The 19,157-nt window shown below is 35.6% G+C and overlaps 2 protein-coding genes across 2 annotated transcripts; one reads left to right on the plus strand and one right to left on the minus strand.

Annotated features, from left to right (window-relative positions):
• Nucleotides 1-34: 34 nt before the first annotated feature.
• LOC128165174 (trifunctional enzyme subunit beta, mitochondrial-like) lies at nt 35-9,462 on the minus strand. The gene is made up of 15 exons (XM_052829423.1): nt 9,320-9,462; nt 8,840-8,884; nt 8,243-8,363; nt 8,030-8,061; nt 7,352-7,419; nt 6,823-6,910; nt 6,519-6,709; nt 5,974-6,066; nt 5,664-5,751; nt 5,390-5,514; nt 4,881-5,008; nt 1,313-1,400; nt 1,144-1,218; nt 892-1,056; nt 35-221 (listed from the first exon to the last, which is right to left on the minus strand). Exons 1-15 carry the CDS (start codon nt 9,378-9,380, stop codon nt 183-185), a joined length of 1,407 nt encoding a protein of 468 aa, XP_052685383.1. The 5' UTR covers nt 9,381-9,462; the 3' UTR covers nt 35-182.
• An 80-nt stretch (nt 9,463-9,542) lies between these two features.
• On the plus strand, nt 9,543-19,142 carry LOC128165173 (trifunctional enzyme subunit alpha, mitochondrial-like). Its single transcript, XM_052829421.1, has 21 exons — nt 9,543-9,679; nt 10,407-10,445; nt 10,759-10,823; nt 11,628-11,761; nt 11,977-12,115; nt 12,631-12,750; nt 12,843-12,945; nt 13,066-13,135; nt 13,233-13,288; nt 14,219-14,391; nt 14,766-14,875; nt 14,991-15,161; nt 15,493-15,628; nt 15,786-15,872; nt 16,251-16,338; nt 16,837-16,958; nt 17,154-17,349; nt 17,577-17,697; nt 18,006-18,096; nt 18,430-18,484; nt 18,786-19,142. The coding sequence occupies exons 1-21, from the start codon at nt 9,619-9,621 to the stop codon at nt 18,935-18,937; spliced, it is 2,289 nt and encodes a 762-aa protein (XP_052685381.1). The 5' UTR covers nt 9,543-9,618; the 3' UTR covers nt 18,938-19,142.
• Nucleotides 19,143-19,157: the final 15 nt, after the last annotated feature.

Consider the following 19,157-nt stretch of genomic DNA (forward strand, 5'->3'; position numbering starts at 1 on the left):
AAAATATACAATAAGATAAAAATGACAAGATTGATAAAGATGAGTTCATGTTTAATGCAATAAATATGAGAATGATATCTGTACAGTAGTGGTCTCATTATGCTCTCTGACGACCCTGTCCTGACCACACACAAGCACAGGGACACTGTTTATATCACAATCAGCATCATTCACTGAGCTTTTTATTTCTGGGGGTATCTTTCTACTATCATTCCATGACCCTGTAAATACACAACAAATATTCATATGTACTGTGCATATAAATGTGGCTTCATTGTTTGGTCATACCTTAATTGTTTGAATAAATGCAAATTTAAATAAATGTATGCATCAAAAATTAAGTTTAACAGTAAATGTAAAAATGTTTCCTTTCATTAGTTTTAATCATATCATTTTAACGATTTCAGAACGGAGCAATTTTAATCTTTTCTTCTTTAAAATGCAGTCATCACAAAAACTCAGTGGTCCAAAGATTTTACAAGTCAAACGTCGAACATAATTTGTAGTCAATTATGCATAACAGTGTTTTTTTTATCTGTTTAATGTTACATATTGATATATGGGGGCTAGTAAATTTGGGGGGGGGGGGGCCTCCATATTTTGACAGATCACTGGTCCTAATGGCCTGCTACCGGGGTAGCTTGAAAAGTTTTTGTGAAGACTGAATATGATCTTTAAATGCTATAAAACTTCACGTGCATGTTATCATGTTATGTGTATTGTAAAGGTATTTATACATGTCTGTTTTATGTAGAGATAACAATCTATGGACTTCAAAGCTGTATCAAATATGCTATGATTTAATTTTCTGCTGCTTGCCATTTGCCATGCATTCTTGACTGTATGCTAACCCAGTATTGTCTATGAACCAAGTAATGCTGCAATGCTTACAATGCCTCCTGCTGCACATGCTGCTACAAGAGCAAATTGTCCGTCCTCGTCAGCCAGTCTGTTAGCCGCTGTGGTAATCAGCCTCACTCCGGTGGCTCCGAAAGGATGACCGATGGACAGGGAGCCTCCCCACAGGTTAAACTTAGACAAGTCTGGTGTCCCCACCTGTCAATGGGAGAATAAACTTATCAATTCTAATTTTTGGATCCCTGTTGTTTCTACATAATTTTCACTGTTTTACAATCCACTAACCTTCTCAGTTCTGTTCATGTAGGTCTTGGCGAAGTAATCAGAGTCCATGGCCTTTAGGTTTGCCAGAATCTGACCCTGTGAAAACAGATGAAACATGTTCATGTTATAATAGGCTCAAAGGTTAGATTAATTGTAAAAAAAAATATCTGAAACCAGAATGAATACATACAGCAAAAGCCTCATGGAACTCGAACACACTGATGTCAGACATTGCTAGCCCCGCCCTCTCCAACACTTTGGGTGTGGCATAAGCTGGCCTGAAATCATACAGTGCAAGCAATAAGTTTTTACATTCAAAATTTAAAAATGTTCACGATGAGATTCCCAAAAGTTGAAGTACATGTACCTAGAAGAAATGCTCATCAAATTGAATGCAAATTAAAATGTACATTGTAAAATTTAAACCATACATGTTAAAAAGATATCGTAATAGAGGTTCAAAAAAGAATCTTTCAAATCAAGGTTCAAAATTAAATTAATAACTGCCTCTAAAATTGAGGTACATGTACAAGATTCAAGTAAGATACAAATAATAAGTGTCTTTAAATTGAAGTACAAAAAAAAGAAGTATCCATGCATAGACCAACAAGATATCTGTGAGTCAATGCTCACTAGTGATACCCCCGCTCTGATGTAAATATGCAAAATAAGCAAAGTCGACATTTAACAGAAAGCTGGCATCCGATTGGTACAGAAATTTATCCCACAATATGGCAGGCCTAAACAAATAGTGTGTTAAAATTTCAAGCATCTGCGATAAATAGCTGCTAGAAATCTTTGAGGAAAATTTGCTTGAAAATTTTGGCTAAAATAAACAAAGTACTCATTTAACAGGAAGTTGACGCCCGATTGGTACAAAAATATATCCCACGATATGGCATGCCTTAACAAACACTGTGTAAAAATTTCAAACATCTGCGATAAATAGCTGCTGAGAAATCTTTGACGAAAATTTGTTTGAAAATTTTGGCTAAAAATAAACAAAGTACTCATTAAACAGGAAGTTGATATCCAATTGGTACAAAAATACATCCCACAATATAGCAATAACACTGTGTAAAAATTTCAAGCATCTGCAATAAACAGTTGCTGAGAATTCTTTGACAAAAATTTGTTTGAAAATTTTTGCTTAAAATAAACAAAGTCGTCATTTAACAGGAAGTTGACGTCGGATTGGTACAAAAATCTATCCAACGATATGGCATGCCTAACAATCACTGTGTAAAAATTTCAAGCATCTGCGATAAATAGTTGCTGAGATAAATGCGACAGAAATTTTTGTTACGGACGGACAGACAGACAGACAGACACACAAGAGGCCCATGGGCCACATCGCTCACCTGAACAGCAGTTCCTTGTAACATTACATTTCGTAGCATATGCTTTTTCTATTTCAAACATTGAACCCCTTTCTGGGGACCCAGTTATGGTCCGAGGTTTATGGTTGGCTTGAACAACATAAATAGTAACATAGGAATGAAAATGTGTAGCACTGCGGTGGGACCGCACATACACAACCTGAAAAACTGAACGTAGAAGAGTTCCACTTCAAGAGGAATAACTCTCAGACTGTACAGAACATCAAGAAAGATAACTCTTGGTTCCACTACATTAGAGTTTACACAATTTGAGGATCCTTGCATTGTAATATCACAAACTGTAGCATTATAGTTCTCGAGAGAAACTTTTTAAAAACATTTTCAATATATCTTTCTATGTTAAACTTTGAACCCCTCTTGGGGCCACAGTATTAGTCCAGTGCTAAAGTTTTAATTATTTGGAATCTACACTATTTAAGGATGCTTGCATAGTTATCTCACAAGCTGAAGCATTATAGTTCCCTAGAAAGAGATTTTTAAACATTTTTCCTCTATATTTCTATGCTAAACTTTGAACACCTCTTGGGGCCCCAGTATTAGACTGAGGTCACGGCTTTTATAATTTCGAATCTACACTATTTGAGGGTGCTTACGTAGTTATCTGACAAATTGATGCATTGTAGTTCTCGAAAAGAAGATTTTTAAACATTTTCCATATATACCGGTACTTCTACATTGAACTTTTAACCCATCTTGGGTCCCTAGTATTAGTCCAGGGGTCACTATTTTAAAACTGTCGAACCTTCATTATCCAAGGTTGTATGCATGATAGTAATCTCACAAATTGAAGCATTGTAGTTCTCGAGAAGAAGATTTTTTAACATGTTACCTTTATATTTCTATAATAAACTTTGACCCCATCTTGGGGCCCCAGTATTGGTCCGGGGGTCACGATTTTACCAATTAGGAATCTACATAAGCGAAGGATGCATGCATAGAAATTCCACAAACTAAAACATTGTAGTTCTTGAGAAGAAAATTTTTAAACTTTACCTTTATGTTTTTTAAAATGTTTAAATTTTGAACCCCTCTTGGTGCCCATCAATTGTCCGTGAGTTACAATTTTTTGAATCTACATTATTTAAGGATGTACATGTATGCATAGTAATATCCCAAAGAGTTGCACTTTAGTTCTTGAGAAGAAGATTTTAAAACATTTTCCTATATATGTTAAAATCTAAACCCCTACTGGGGCCCCACTTTTTGTTCGGGGGTCACGATTTTTACAATCTTCACTATATATACAACCTTTTGTGTATGTATTGGCATTTTTGGTGAAGTGGTTCTTGAGAAGAAAATTTTCAAACATTTTTCATATGCAGTTCTATGTTAAACTTTGAACCCCGCCTGGAGCCCCAGTTTTGGTCTGAGGGTCACGATTTCTACAATTTAGAATCTTCATTATACATACAAGCTTTTGTGTAAATATTGGCATTTCTGGTGCAGTGGTTCTTGAGAAGAAGATTTTTTAAACATTTTCCATATGTATTTCTATGTTAAACTTTGAACCCCGCCTGGGGCCCCAGTTTTGGTCCGAGGGTCACGATCTTTACAATTTAGAATCTTCACTATGTATACAAGCTTTTGTGTAAATATTGGCATTTCTGGTGCAGTAGTTCTTGAGAAGAAGATTTTTAAAACATTTTCCATATCTAGTTCTATGTTAAACTTTGAACCCCGCCTGGGGCCCCAGTTTTGGTCCGAGGGTCATGATTTTTACAATTTAGAATCTTCACTATATATACAAGCTTTTGTGTAAATATTGGCATTTCTGGTGCAGTGGTTCTTAAGAAGAAGATTTTTTAAACATTTTCCTATGTATTTCTATGTTAAACTTTGAACCCCGCCTGGGGCCCCAGTTTTGGTCCGAGGGTCACGATTTTTACAATTTAGAATCTTCACTATATATACAAGCTTTTGTGTAAATATTGGCATTTCTGGTGCAGTGGTTCTTGAGAAGAAGATTTTTAAAGACATGCACTCTATACTTACTGTTTCGCAATTATCTCCCTTTTGAAAAGGGCTGTGCCCTTTATTTTAACAATTTATAATCCCCTTTCCATAAGGATGCTTTGTACCAAATTTGGTTAAATTTGGCCCAGTGGTTTTTGAGAAGAAGTTGAAAATGTGAAAAGTTTACAGACGGATGGACAGACAGACAGACAGACGGACGGACGGACGGACGGACGACGGACAACGGGTGATCAGAAAAGCTCACTTGAACCTTCGGTTCAGGTGAGCTAACAAGGGTAAAACAGTATATCCCCTCTCCTTCGGAGCGGGGGTATAAAAAGAGAAATGTAAGTGAGGATATGTCTGTATTATTGTAAGTCGGGTGTTTAGGCTCTAGTGTCTTACCCAAGCAGAAGCTGGTCTTTGGGGTCCTGAGAAACGTAGACGAACTCCCTTAGGTAAGCCTTTGGTTTGTAGCCCAGCTCCAAGGCTTTCTCCTCTGTCATCAGCAGGCAGGCAGACGCTCCATCAGTCTGTAACAGTGGTGTGTCATCATCAACACAAATGTACATGTACATGAACAAAATTGTAAATGAGAATACACATGTATAACTGTTCCATATACAATACATGTACATGTGTATGTACAGTGTATAACTGTTCCAAACTAAGCTGTACATCTGATGTCTTCATAATCACACATAGTTCTGTACATCTTGATCTAAAGTGTATATGTACACTGTATACAGGTATCAGTATAACATTCTATAACATAAATGCATATTTTGAAAAATATTCTATATGAACTAGTATCCATCATTCAAGAAAGAAGAGCTAAATGTACTTCCATTGCCCCTTCTTCAGTGCAGTGTTTCATATAAATGACATACTGGCTGTATGAACTTCTCACTCACCAGAAAGGAAGAATTGGCGGCTGTGATTGTTCCGTGGGGTTTGATGAACGCTGCCTTCAGCTTGCTCATTTGTTCAATGGTGGATGGTCTGATTCCATTATCTTTGACCACTGTGTCAGCCACACCTGAAAACAACAAAGGAAGGACTTAAACAGGTTTTATAAAAATATCTTATTACCTGCAAGAATTCCTCAGGAGACAGTTTAAAGCTTTTCTCTTTATTCCTTTAATTGACAATACCACGTTATATCAACAGCCAGACAAGCACATCTACCTGGAACTTTGTATGGTAGGACATCAGACAGTAGTCCTTTCTCAGAAGCCCAGTGGGCCTTGGAATGGGACCTCAAGGCATACTCATCCTGTTATTCAAAATAGAAAGTCAATTATAAAAGTACATGTACGTAACTAATATTTAACCTGAGATGATTACAAAATGTATATTTGTACGAAAAGCTAAATGTACAAGGTAAATCATATGTAGAATAATTCTGTGGCTTTTTTCTGTTCTATTAAATTTCTTGTAGATATTAAATAGAGTCTCTTTCTGCCTATTGCTCTGTGCTGTGATTTCTGTAGTTTACCTGTTCAATTCTACTGATCCCAAAGGCAGCACACAGCCTGTCTGCGGAGTGACCCATCACCTCCCCCGTGGAGAATTCAGCCACTGCTGGGATCTGTCAACAAACCGTCTCATTATATAAACAGTGCAATACATTACAGTCAGTGTTTAAATATATAATGGATATCTCATGATTTTGTAAGTTTGCAAGTTTTCTATCTGCGAGTGATAGCAAGGAAACACACAATTTTTGGATGAAAGTAATATATACCCAGTACATGTACAATCACAAATTACTGTAAAGATATCACAGTTGGATTTGTATTCTATTCAGTGTCTTAGGCGGAATGCAGTTTCCCCCAAACATGTACAAGTATATGCATTAATACATCGATTCAGAAATGCCAAAATCAATCTGCACTAAAGTTGTGAAAAGTCAGTTTTCACTAAATATCAAACAAGTTACAATGTACATGTATATACAATATGTTTACAGTATAAGAGATTCTTTTTATTGCATGTTTTACCACCTATTTTAATATCTCCATTAGCATTAAATGTACACACCTCCAGGAGGGCAGGTTTGGAGGCCAGAGTTCTGAAAAGAAGAGAGAGCTGATTCTGCACTCCCTTTGTTCGGTTCATCTTGAGGGCCATCTGTCTCAGCTTCCTCCCCCATCTGATTGGGACGTCCGACATGGTCTCCACCCCTCCTGCAATAACTGCATCAGCTTGTCCAGAGGCAATTAAACCAATGCCTACATACAAATAAAGTGGAAAGATAAAATCTCTCTGTCACTGTACTCCTGCTTCACAGTGGGTTTTTACATTTGATACTGATAGTTGTTGATTTTTTGATATTTCTACATACATGTAGTGATGGCTTGATTGGATGAAATACACGCCTGTGTTACAGTGTGAGCTGGTGTCTTTTGTGAGAATCCTGCACCAAGAGAAGCCTGCAGGAAAAATTATCATCAGAAAGGTCAAACATTAATAGTTAAATCAACACATTGCAAGAGTTTTGTCCCTTGACTGCCATCTTTGGGGAAATACCCTAAGACTTCCTTTGTAGTTTAGAGGTCTGTAACTTTGTTTTTTAACATTAAAAATCTGTCTCTGTCTTGTATTTTGATTGTCTCATAATGGGTCTACCCATACATCAAAGGAATAGTTCAACTCCAAAGGAATTTCATTACATGACGCCCAATTATTTGATAGCATAAAGAAGGGGATTAGTAAGTTTCTCTCTTTTGACCTTTGGATTGATCTCGTAAGGAAAACAACTTTTGCAACATGTGGATTGGTCAGAATTATGTTAAAAATGTTGTTCTTGATTTATTTTTTTGCAATAATATTAAAAGTTGTGTTTCTTATTTTTACCATTGCAAGTTTCCTACCTCTCTGGCAACATTGCTTGTGTTGACCTCCTGAATGACTGTTCCAAACACAACATACTCCACATCACCTTAACAGGAAAATACAGATTATTAGTATTACTTTATAAACAACCAGTATACAGTACATTATTAACTACATTATATACTGTTTACATTGTAGAGGATTATACAAGTTGACAGATTTTTTTATCAATGTACTGGGGTACACCTTTAACACATGTATTTAATGGTAGTATATGTACATATACCTTTTTTGAATGGTACAGTAATACAACCTGCATAAATTAGAATTCTTAAAATTTACAGCTGAGGTTGTAATATACACAATGACAATGACTAATGAGTTTCCAGATGCAACAATTGTAAACAGTTTTATTCAATCTAATTAAAATTAGACGTTCTGAATCCGTAGCGGATTCAGAACGTCTAATTTTAATTAGATTGCAGTTTACTGATACTTTACAGCTCACAGGCTATAAAGTTCCAATGCCCTATTGAATTCAAATCATATTTTTTTTTAAAAGCAAAGAGACATGTTATTTCAACAATATGTGCAAAGATAGTCTTTTTTGTCTGAGAATACAAAGTAAGATAGTTTGTAAGAAGACATATTTGTACAAAAGTAGTTCTAAACATTGTATCAAATGTTCATTCATTTAGCTTTCATGTTCAACTTACTTTTGTTAACATCGGTCCTTTTCAGAAGACCTCTGAAAAAAATGCAGAGTTAGCCAATGCTACAACTTTTTCCATTAACATATACTAGTATATATAAAAAATCAATACATTTTGATCAAAATTTACAAGAAGATAAATTTACTTGTTGAAGTAAACTTAAAAAAATTATCAGTATTCATTGATTTATTGGTTTTCAGAGGCATATTGACTAACTTGAGAGCTGTCCTGGCCAGGTCATGTGGCATAAGATCTTTGTATGTGGTGCCAGACTGAAGGAATGGAGTCCGCACCCCTTCCACAAGGACGATGTTTTTGCCCCCTGTCTTTGGTCTCCCTAAAACAATAGATGCAACCACCAATTAGAAGTGGAGAAATTCAGCTTCATTGTAAAAAGTTCTAATTCCCTGTTAAAAACTTTTGAATTTGATAAAAAGATCCCATTCCCAATTGATTGAACAGAGGTACCTTTTTTTCAAACTAAATGTTAACTTTCCTATTGAACTGTCATCACCCCAATATAGAAAGACAAGCATGAGGATGTTATCATATCAAAACTGACTACACATCATTCATGTGTTTAGGAATAGTTCTAAATGCATATTTAAAATATCCTTTATGTCCCTCAAACAATTTCTAGTAATTTCTCAATTTTATAGGCCTCATCCCCAGAGCAATATCAAGAAGTGAGAGGCTTAAATAGAAACAATTTCCTTTTGCATACTGAGTATCCATTAAAGTCACAAAACAAGAAACATTAATTTCACAATTCATTGTGCAAGGTGTTTTATTGTAAAAAAGACAATTACTTACTGGGAGACTGGAGAGAAGATGTAGTGCTGACACATCTGACAGCATCTGCAAAAGTGAATGTTGTACAACCTGTTAAATCATTTTAATTGATGTCTGCCAAAATATATCTTTTACCTCTTAAAAAACACCATCAAAATATTCTCTATTTAAACACGCAAACACATTGAATAAAGAGAAAGTTATGAAAAGCCCATGAAACATACATAGACCCAGAGTGTATAATGGCAATGAATCAAAATGTTTATGCAAAGTTTGCGACCGAAAATGCCGTATATATCAGCTGTTTTGTATTTCAACGTGAATGATAAGACGTAATATAGCAAATATACCAATATACCCAATTTGTCATGCTTCTTGGATTTGCAACACTTGACGACAAAAATTTTCAAAGTCAAAGAGTCTTCGTTTATTAAAGCAGACATGTTTTAAGTTTTAAAACAGTTTACGAAATTTAATCACATGGTAGTGCTAAACATTTACCTCTTAAGAAACTTTTTGTGACATTTGCGTATTTTACAGCCGATAACACAGGGCTTGCCATTTTCTTCTTTGGAACTTGTCGTCCGTTTGCTCTTTGGACCCTAGTCTAGGTTTGGTAAAAGCTTGAAATAAATTCTTAATTTCCGTTGTTAACAAACGTTATGCCGACATGCTAACTCTCGTGTCTGTTGGGTTATTTACGCGTTTGGTAGGAAAGCATTTTTGCAAACATTGACTAAAATCTTGGGTGCTAATGATTTAAGTCCAAAGATCAGCAGCCGGCAACTTCGTGAAAAAGAATGGCAAGCTCGTTTTTAAAAGCCGTGAAATTTACACGGTTACGGAGTCCATGCATACTAGGTAAAAGGTTTTAAGGACGATAAGCAACTGATTACTTATTTTGGGGGGAAAGAAACTCACCTCTACCCCACTTACATATTTTTTGCAATGCGAATGACCTCCAAGGTTACTTTAAAAATATTTTAGTCCATTAGATAATTATGACGTTGATTGAAATTATAATGAACATGACACATGTATTTTATTCAAAGTAATCAGGTCATGCACAATATCTCATTATTTTGCTCTAAAGCTTAAGCTATTCAAGCTACCATGGTTATATGTAGCAATTTCAAAAAGCTACATATTTTGAAAGTATGCTGTTCAATCATGTTTACAATTTAAACTATTTTTTAAAACACCTAAAATTTTCAGTTTTCCAACACTTTTCATCGAAAAAAAAAATTGAAACTTCTTTGTTAGATTAAATTTAAGGCAAAGAAAAGTATGATTACATTTTATTATTACAAATGATTGTAAAGCAACTGTCTAGTTGATAAGGCTTTCAATGGAAACTGTCAAAAAAATTAATTCTGCCTTTTAATCAAATATTAAAATTATTTAGAATTATTCTTTATCGTATCATTAATATACTATTTTTTGTTCATTTACTTCTTTTTTACTATAAATGATATTCTCCATTTATTTTCTTATCAATATACCAGACAAAATAAGAGAATTATGATTAGAGAGAGAGAGAGAAATGATGATGCATTCTTTGCTGTAATGGTATTGTTCTCTTTTATAGCACAAAGAAATTGGTTCAGCACGACAGCAGGTTTACAAAGTAAGAACACACTGTTGAGAACTACTCTGAAAATAATTCTACTTTCAACTGAATTGTTCAATTATACAGTCAAACTTTGTTATCTCGAATGTTTAAAAACTTCAACAATATCAAGGGTAAACTCCCCCCACCCCCCACGGATTAGGATTTCCATGATTTCGTTTTTTTTCCTCAATATTTCTGAGGATTAGTCTAGCCCCCCCCCCACTTTCAATTTGCTTCCGACGCCAGTGGGTGTTCGAGATATCGAAGGTCAACTGTACCATACAGTGATTGATGATAACATGTTCTATTCATTTACTTTTTTATTTAGAGCATCTTAAATATGAAATTAAAGATGATGTTGCTGTAATTACATTTGACACGCCAGATTCAAAGGTAAGATTGAAAATTTGGTTCATGGTTACGGGATGTGCAGTTTTTAGGTCCATGGTCAAGATCATAGCAGATCTCTAAAAATTCCTGTCCAGATAACTACGTTCCCACTTTGGGACAATTTGGCCCATGCATAACCAAAAGAATGCTCATGCATAAAGGGTGTTGAGTGACCTTGAACTCATTTTCTAAGCTTTTAAGCAGATCTCTTTCTAAAATTCTTGTCTGAAGCATTTACTTTCTTCTTTGCCCGATCTGTAACGTACATCACCCACAGAGCATATTTAAGTAAAGGTTATGTCATTTGGATTTAAACAAGCTGCTAGCACAATGGCCAAGTCCATAGCAGATTTCATGTGTAAAATTGTTGTCCAGATTTCAATCCCTCATATCTTTGGCTCATTTTGGCCTTGACTTCATGTGGACAGGGACATTGCATGTTGTTTCTAGGTCCAAGGTCAATGTCATAGCATATCTCTGTAAAATCTTTGTCCATGGAAAATCATTCTCTTAAATAACTACATGTAGTCTCTTTCATCCTATTGACCTATGACAAAGCAGGGTCCTTTGATATGGTTATCATCAGGAGGCTATCTAATATAAATTGATCTGTCATGTTTAATTTCACAAATTATGAACTTAAAGTGCAGTTCTTTTGAATATCATTAAAGAGATGAAGAATTAAAATTACAATTCTGATTTGATGATCAAGTCTTCTTTCAAATAGCTATGAGTATTTCAATGGTTTGATATATGCTGGTGTGGAAATTAAGGTTACCTGGTAACTTGCTTGTTTGTCTTTAAAAGGTTAATGCTCTGTCAAAAGATGTCCAGACAGAATTTGAGGAGTGCTTCAACAAGGCCACCCGGGATCCCAATGTCCACAGCATGGTCGTCAAGTCGGGGAAACCAGGCTGCTTTATTGCAGGGGCAGACATTGGGTAGGTTCAAGGACTGAATGTTGTGTACATCCACCTCCAATGTCATGTTCTGTACTAGTGATGGAAAGAAACATTACCTTTAATTCAGTAAATAAAATATTGAATGAAATCATATTCAACCATAATAAAAGTCACTTACGGCTTTATTTGCAATTTTCTGCATTAATTTCAATGGATTTTGTTTTTACACCAAATAATCTGATTTTATTATTTAGGATGCTGGAAGCTTGTAAAACTGCTGAGGAAGTAGAGACGCTGTCTAAAAATGGACAGGCATTATTCCAGAAAATGGAAGACAGCAAGAAGCCAATAGTAGCTGCCATCATGGGAACATGTCTGGGAGGAGGTCTGGAGGTGAGGCACAGGAATACTGTGACAACACAGTGAAGAGTTACAATAGCAACATCTTTCTTAATCTGTCATAATTACTAGGATGTTGCAAAAAAATTATTGGTCTGTACTTTAGCCTGATTGTCCAGTAATCTAATAATACGTATGTGAGACATATTTGACCTTTGGGTGAAGTTTGTGCAGACCTTGAACTAAATTTCAGTGACAATAATCAAGGTCATAGCATATCTGCAAATTCTTAGTTTAGAGCCCTTTTGTCTCCCTTCGTCCTCATTGCCTCATACTTCACCAAGAGTGCTTTTGGCTAAATCATGTGCATTGAACCAAATTAATAAGTCAAATTTTGATGTCAAAGTACAGTAATTTTATAATGCTTTTACATCCTTATGTCCATTAAGATGGTCATTATCAGGTATCAAGCTGATAATTTTATGCTGATGAATACCCTGCTTCGACTTGCAGTCACTGTAGTTCTGTTCTTTCATTAGGTAGTTTTATTCTATGCCCTTTTTTTTCAGGTTGCCTTGGCCTGTCAGTACAGAATTGCTGTGAAGAACAAGAAGACAGCTCTGGGTGCCCCTGAAGTGATGCTGGGTCTGTTACCAGGTGCCGGAGGAACTCAGAGACTCCCAAAACTGGTCAGTGTCCCAGCCTTATCTCACAATATGACAACCAAGAACGTTTATCAGTATCTTTACACTTAGTCAGTATTTTTGTTCTTATTATGCAGGTACCACTGCAAACTGCCCTAGACATGGTGCTGACCGGGAAAAATATCAAACCAGACAAAGCCAAGAAACTGGGCCTCGTCGACCACCTTGTAGATCCTTTAGGTGGGTCAAGGTCAAATCAGTCAGTGGAAAACAATATCAATATTTGATGGAATTGTATTGTATAACATCATGTAAATATATATGTATTCACTATGTGCGATTGAACTGTTCTATTTATAGGCCCTGGTGTAGATGACCCTGAGGTCAGGACCCTGGCTTACCTGGAGGACGTTGCCATTGGAGAGGCCAAGTAAGCAGCACCTCTGTATTCTATTACATGTACTTTATAAATAGATGTGGCTCAAATGTTTGTACTTTTAAATATCATACTCATCTGTAATTTACAGACGGCTAGCAACATCCAGCAACCCACGACCTGTCAAAAAGAAGAAGTTAATGGACAGTAAGTGACTTTGTATTAAATACAAAATGGTAGTGAGTGTAAGTGGGTTTGATGGGGGATTTACATGAAGGAATGATGTACACAAAAATAATGCATAGCAAAGAAACAGTTTGAAAGGAGAAAGGTGTATAAGAGTGAGGCAAATCAAGAAAGATATTGATGAGGCTTAAGAAGAAAGTTTTCTAGAAAAGATTTATAAGATGAGAATTAAGAGAAAAAGGAGATTGTAGGAATTTACTACATGTTTTTCTTGTCTTTTTAAACTACTGGTGTTGTTTTATTAACATAGTTTAATATGCATAGTAGATAAGGGTAACAAAATCTTATGCTGTAGTTTAAAGGACTATATGATATGGGCCTGAAATGGCCCCCTAAAATGAATGTCATCATTTTACTGCAATTCTTTGTTTTCTTTGTACAGATATATATGTGATGTTTTAACATAATGTTCATTTTGATTCAACTGCCCACAATTTAGAAATATGACATCGTAATGACAACATTTTCCCGCCATTTTTGCATTTTTAGCATAACACAGCTTGATTTCAAGCAGTTTTTCATTCAGAAAATATAGAGCACATGCCTGAACAAACAAAATATTTTAATCAGAGATGTATCTAGCCAAGGCTAATAAATGACAAAAAAATTTCCTTGTTCAAGCATGCGCTCTATATTTCCCATTCGTAAATAGATAAGAAAAATGTCAATATTTGACTGATTTGGATTGAATTATAGAAATAGCGTCACTCCTGACGTCACATACTGCCAGTGAGTGCAAAGAAATCAAATAAATAGGTGAAATATATAATTTACATCAACTCTTCTAAAATATAACATAACATTTTATTGTACCAGAAACACTTTTGAAAATGGGAATTAAGGGGGCCAAATTAAACTCATATCATATATAGTTCTTTTCTTGTATTACAGAGGTCATAGATTTGGTGCTTGCTGTGCCTTTCACAAGAGATTACTTTTTCGACAAAGTCAAACAAACAGTTGTGAAGAAGACAAAGGGACTTTATCCTGCTCCACTTAAAATCATAGATGTTGTGAAAAATGGCATTGAAAATCCGTCCACCGGATATGAAATGGAGGCTAAGGTAATTGCACCCTGAGCTTTAGTTGTGTCCTCTTCTTTGTTAGTACCCTGTAGAAGTGATGAATAAGATATAAAAACTGTTTGCCTTAATGGCATCACAGCTTTACTTGCTAATAAAACTGCATACTGTGGTTTCATTAATATTCAAGATTATCAATTTTCGTGGATAAAGTGAAAATCAAAGTTTCAAGGATACGTAAATTCGTGGCTAATGACCCTATCGATACAAAATGTTATTAAAAATCGCACTTCAATGAACACTTTATTTCGTGGGTCAACTTAATATCGAAATCCACGAAAATTGGTATTCAACGAATATTGATGAAACCACAGTATGTCAAGATTGTACATGTACTAAAATACCTATTTTAACAGTGTTTTGGAGAGTTGGCAATGACTACAGAATCCAAGGCTCTGATTGGTCTATACAATGGAACCACGGCCTGTAAGAAGAACAAATATGGTTCCCCCAGCCGTCCATCACAGTAAGTAACGGGTTAAATAAGAGTAGATATAGTTTAATAAATACATTCCTGTACATAAGTTTACATGTATATGAGGTTGAACAGTACCCGATTGAGTGATCTGTGTGTTTTCCAGAACAATTGGGGTCCTGGGTGCTGGGTTGATGGGAGCTGGTATAGCTCAGGTCTCCATTGACAAGAACATGCATGTGTTACTGAAGGACATGTCTCTGGCCGGGCTGGCGAGGGGTGAGGAACAAATCATCAAGGGTCTCCAGCTGGACACAAAGAAGAGGAAGATCACCAGGTAAGGCCACCAGCTAACTGGATACTGACCCAGGCCTTGTATAGTATACCTATTTAATGCTTAAGTATATGAAATATAGACCAAAGTTTCATGTTCAGGAGGACAGACAATCAGTAATTTCTCTATCAGATATTTATGCAATATACTGGAAATAATCCCCAATAATCACATCTATTATGCATACCAGTGCAGCACACTGTGCACCCATCAGGGTACCAGTAATATTATGTTTAACAGTTAAATGTGCAGGCAAATTGACATGCTCTTAATGATACACTGTACCATTACACCAGTCTTTTATCATGTTTTCATTCTGATTACCTCCTTGCAGCTTTGAGAGAGATTTAATTTACTCCAATCTGGATGCTACGTTGTCTTACGATGACTTCCACAAGTGTGACATGGTGATTGAGGCTGTGTTTGAGGATCTGAACATCAAGCACCACGTCATCAAAGAGGTCGAACAGGTACAGTTCAGAGCCAACCAATACCTGTCTCAATTATTTAAAACTTAAAATAAAAATAGTTATTAAAATCAATAAAGAAACCACATGTTTATTTATTTGTTGACTGTTTAGAAAATTTTGTGTTATTAACATGACTCATTATTCTCTGTTTAAACAGTATATTCCAGAGCACTGTGTATTTGCCTCCAACACATCAGCTCTGCCTATCAGCAAGATAGCTACAGCCAGTAAAAGACCAGAGAAGGTAAGACTAAGATGAATTGTACATTTATATACATGGTTTTATAAAGTTGAGAAACTCTTGTCTAGAAAACTTTTGAATGTTATCATTCAAATTGGTATAAATTTTAAAGTCTTGAAACATTATCAATTTTTATCATAAAATCTAATACTTTTAGATAACTAAATTACATACATAGGCTTTCTACATGTATTCACAAAGAAGTCTTTCTAATCACAAAGAAGTCTTGACTGTAAACATTGTTCATTTGAAACCGTTGTAATATTCTTTTCTTGTTTATATTGCATATAGGAATGTTCTGTACTATTTATAGAAAGTATTCATGTAGAATGTAGATAGAAAGTATCCAGATAATATTCTAGTTTCTCATTGATTTCACAGATAATTGGAATGCACTACTTCTCACCTGTTGATAAAATGCAGCTTTTAGAAATTATCACAACACCTGAAACGTCTAAAGACACAGTAGGTAAGATCATGCTTATTTTGATTTTCGTGTTGGCCGTTAAAGGTTTTAGACTCGTTATCATTTAATTTATATCAAGCGTTCCCATCAGTCTTCAAACATCAACAAACATCGTATCTTGGATCATACCAGAAAAATACACTTGCAAAATTTTGACTAGTGTCTTCATAACATGTTATAAGAGGAAATGTCCTTTCAGTTTGTAATTTCACGTACACATATGATATAGGTAGTGCCTTTGACTTTGAGTTCTTGAAATTTCAACTCATTATTAACATGTAAGCCAAAAATATGTTTAGTTTTTCATGCACCATTGCATCAAGTCATAAATGCAGATTCTCAATTTTAAGTTTTAAAAAATTAAATGCCTGCCTCTTGTATTATAGATTTAAATTGTTGGCCTGAGAAACTAAATATTCATTTTATTCGGCCTTTATGTTGTAGTTCAGTAGACTAAGTATTTACTGTACATTATGATTATAACACATTTACTTTTTGTAGCCACCGCTGTGGATGTAGGGCTCCGTCAGGGGAAGCTGGTAATCATTGTGGGAGACGGTCCCGGCTTCTACACCACCAGGATCCTGGCCCCTATGTTAGCTGAGGCCGTCCGACTTCTCCAGGTAAACAGTCCCATTCACTCAAGAAGAATTGCTCATTTTTCTTTAAATGTTGTAGGGTTTTTTCTTAGCTTTATTGTGTATTGCTTGCTGGCATCCAATTAGAATCAATACACTTTAATAACCTAATGAGAAAAGAGTTTTGGTTGGTATTGCACACCATTGATGCTTGAACCCTGTATTCTTGATTTTCTGTAGGAGGGAGTGAACCCCCAGCAGCTGGACAAGGTGACCACAGGGTTTGGCTGGCCAGTGGGTATGGCCACGCTGGCTGATGAAGTGGGCATTGATGTGGCAGCTCATGTTGCCGAGGATCTTGGGAAGGCTTTTGGAAGTCGATTTGGAGGAGGTGATCCAGCTGTCCTGAAAGAAATGGTTGCCGCTGGACTCCTAGGTGTGTTTGATGTTTGACCTTTTTCATTTACTGTACAGTCTTGTGTATAGCTCTTGTGTGAAAATGCACCCCACAGATTGATTTAAAAAAAAACAACTGATTTTTGCTGTTATGCACTGGAATTTAAACTTTTATGTAAAATGTTGTAATCTAAGGTTTTTCTGCATTATCAGAGTTGTTATGTGGCATGTACATGTAGACTTATGCTAGCACTGATACATTTACAGGAAGAAAGTCTGGTAAAGGATGCTTTGTGTATGACCCCAGTAAAGGTAAAAAGAAGGGGAAAACAGAAAACATGGAGGCCCTGGCCATCTTAAACCAGCACCGCCTGACCCCCACCTCAGCGTAAGTTAGGGAGGATGATAGAGTCCTTGTACACATTGGGGGCTCCTCTTTTCTCAGTCAATTCACTAAAAACTTATTCCATTAAATAGTAATTTATTTAAATACATGTTTATTAATTGTATGTTTGTTTCTTGAATTTATCTTCTATCTTGTTGCTGGCAAAAAATATGTATACTGGAATGTTATGATACTCAGATCATGTTTACTTCAAAAGAATTAGAACATATGCATGTACCAGTACATGTAATTTACTACCCAATTTATACCCTTAGAGAATAGAAATTTGACTCCTTTTATTTTGGTTACAGAAACACAACAGAAGACTACCAGTACAGACTGTTCTCTAGATTCGTCAATGAAGCCATCATGTGTCTACAGGAAGGCATTCTTACTACACCTGTAAGTAAAAGTCCTACACTTCTTAACTTTAACACTACACTGATCATTAAAGTCTTACACTTCTTGACTAACAGTAACTTGTATGCTTTTACTACATTACTAAGTAATGTCTACACTAAATTCAATGTTTTAGGACACTGATGAGATAAGTTACATACTCAACTTGTTAACTGTATATTGTTACTACACTAGTTAGTAAAGTTTTACACTTCCTCACAAAAATAGTCTGTATGTACATTTATGTTCCATATCTAACATTCATGCTGTGTGTACTCATTACTAAATAACCTGTCATAAACACAAAAACATATCTTTTGTCTTTTCTTTTTTCAGTTGGAGGGAGATATTGGAGCTGTCTTTGGTCTGGGATTCCCTCCATTTTTCGGAGGTAAGTACCCATTATCTACTGGTATATAGCTGGACAACATCATTCTTCTAAAGTGACTGATTTTTTCTATTCACCTTTCACAACTTTTTTTCTCTGAAGACTTAACTGCTCTTGTTATGTCTCTTTGACAAAGCAATGTTAATTGTTTTATATGCAACATAGTGTTATATAGTGCAATTTCTATATCTGATTGACAATTTTGCCTTTAACTGCTCCAAGTGGACCTGTTGCTTCCTCTGTTTGGTTTTTATTGTGGTTACATATTTCTATCCAAACCTTAAACTGGTTCTTTCTTCTCCAGGCCCCTTCCGTTACATTGACCTCCACGGAGCCGGACAACTGGTGGACAGGATGAGGCGGTATGAACAAATCTACGGCGAACAATTCACACCCTGCCAGCTGTTACTGGATCACGCGAAAGACTCCTCCAAGAAATTCCATTCATCAAAGTGAACTCTTCATTCAGCATAATTAGACTGATCAACTTACTAGTGATCACATGACTGATCATGTGAGCATGGACCGGGTCATGTGATGACATTGTGATATATCTGTTCTCATTAACTTCTCATTGACTATTTGATTGTTGGGAAAAACCTTCATAATAGTATGCATTATGAATATTCATATTTATAAATAAATTTATTTATAAAACATTCATGTTCAGTTTTTA

This window comes from Crassostrea angulata, chromosome 10, assembly GCF_025612915.1.
Source record: "Crassostrea angulata isolate pt1a10 chromosome 10, ASM2561291v2, whole genome shotgun sequence".
Taxonomy (NCBI): domain Eukaryota; kingdom Metazoa; phylum Mollusca; class Bivalvia; order Ostreida; family Ostreidae; genus Magallana; species Magallana angulata.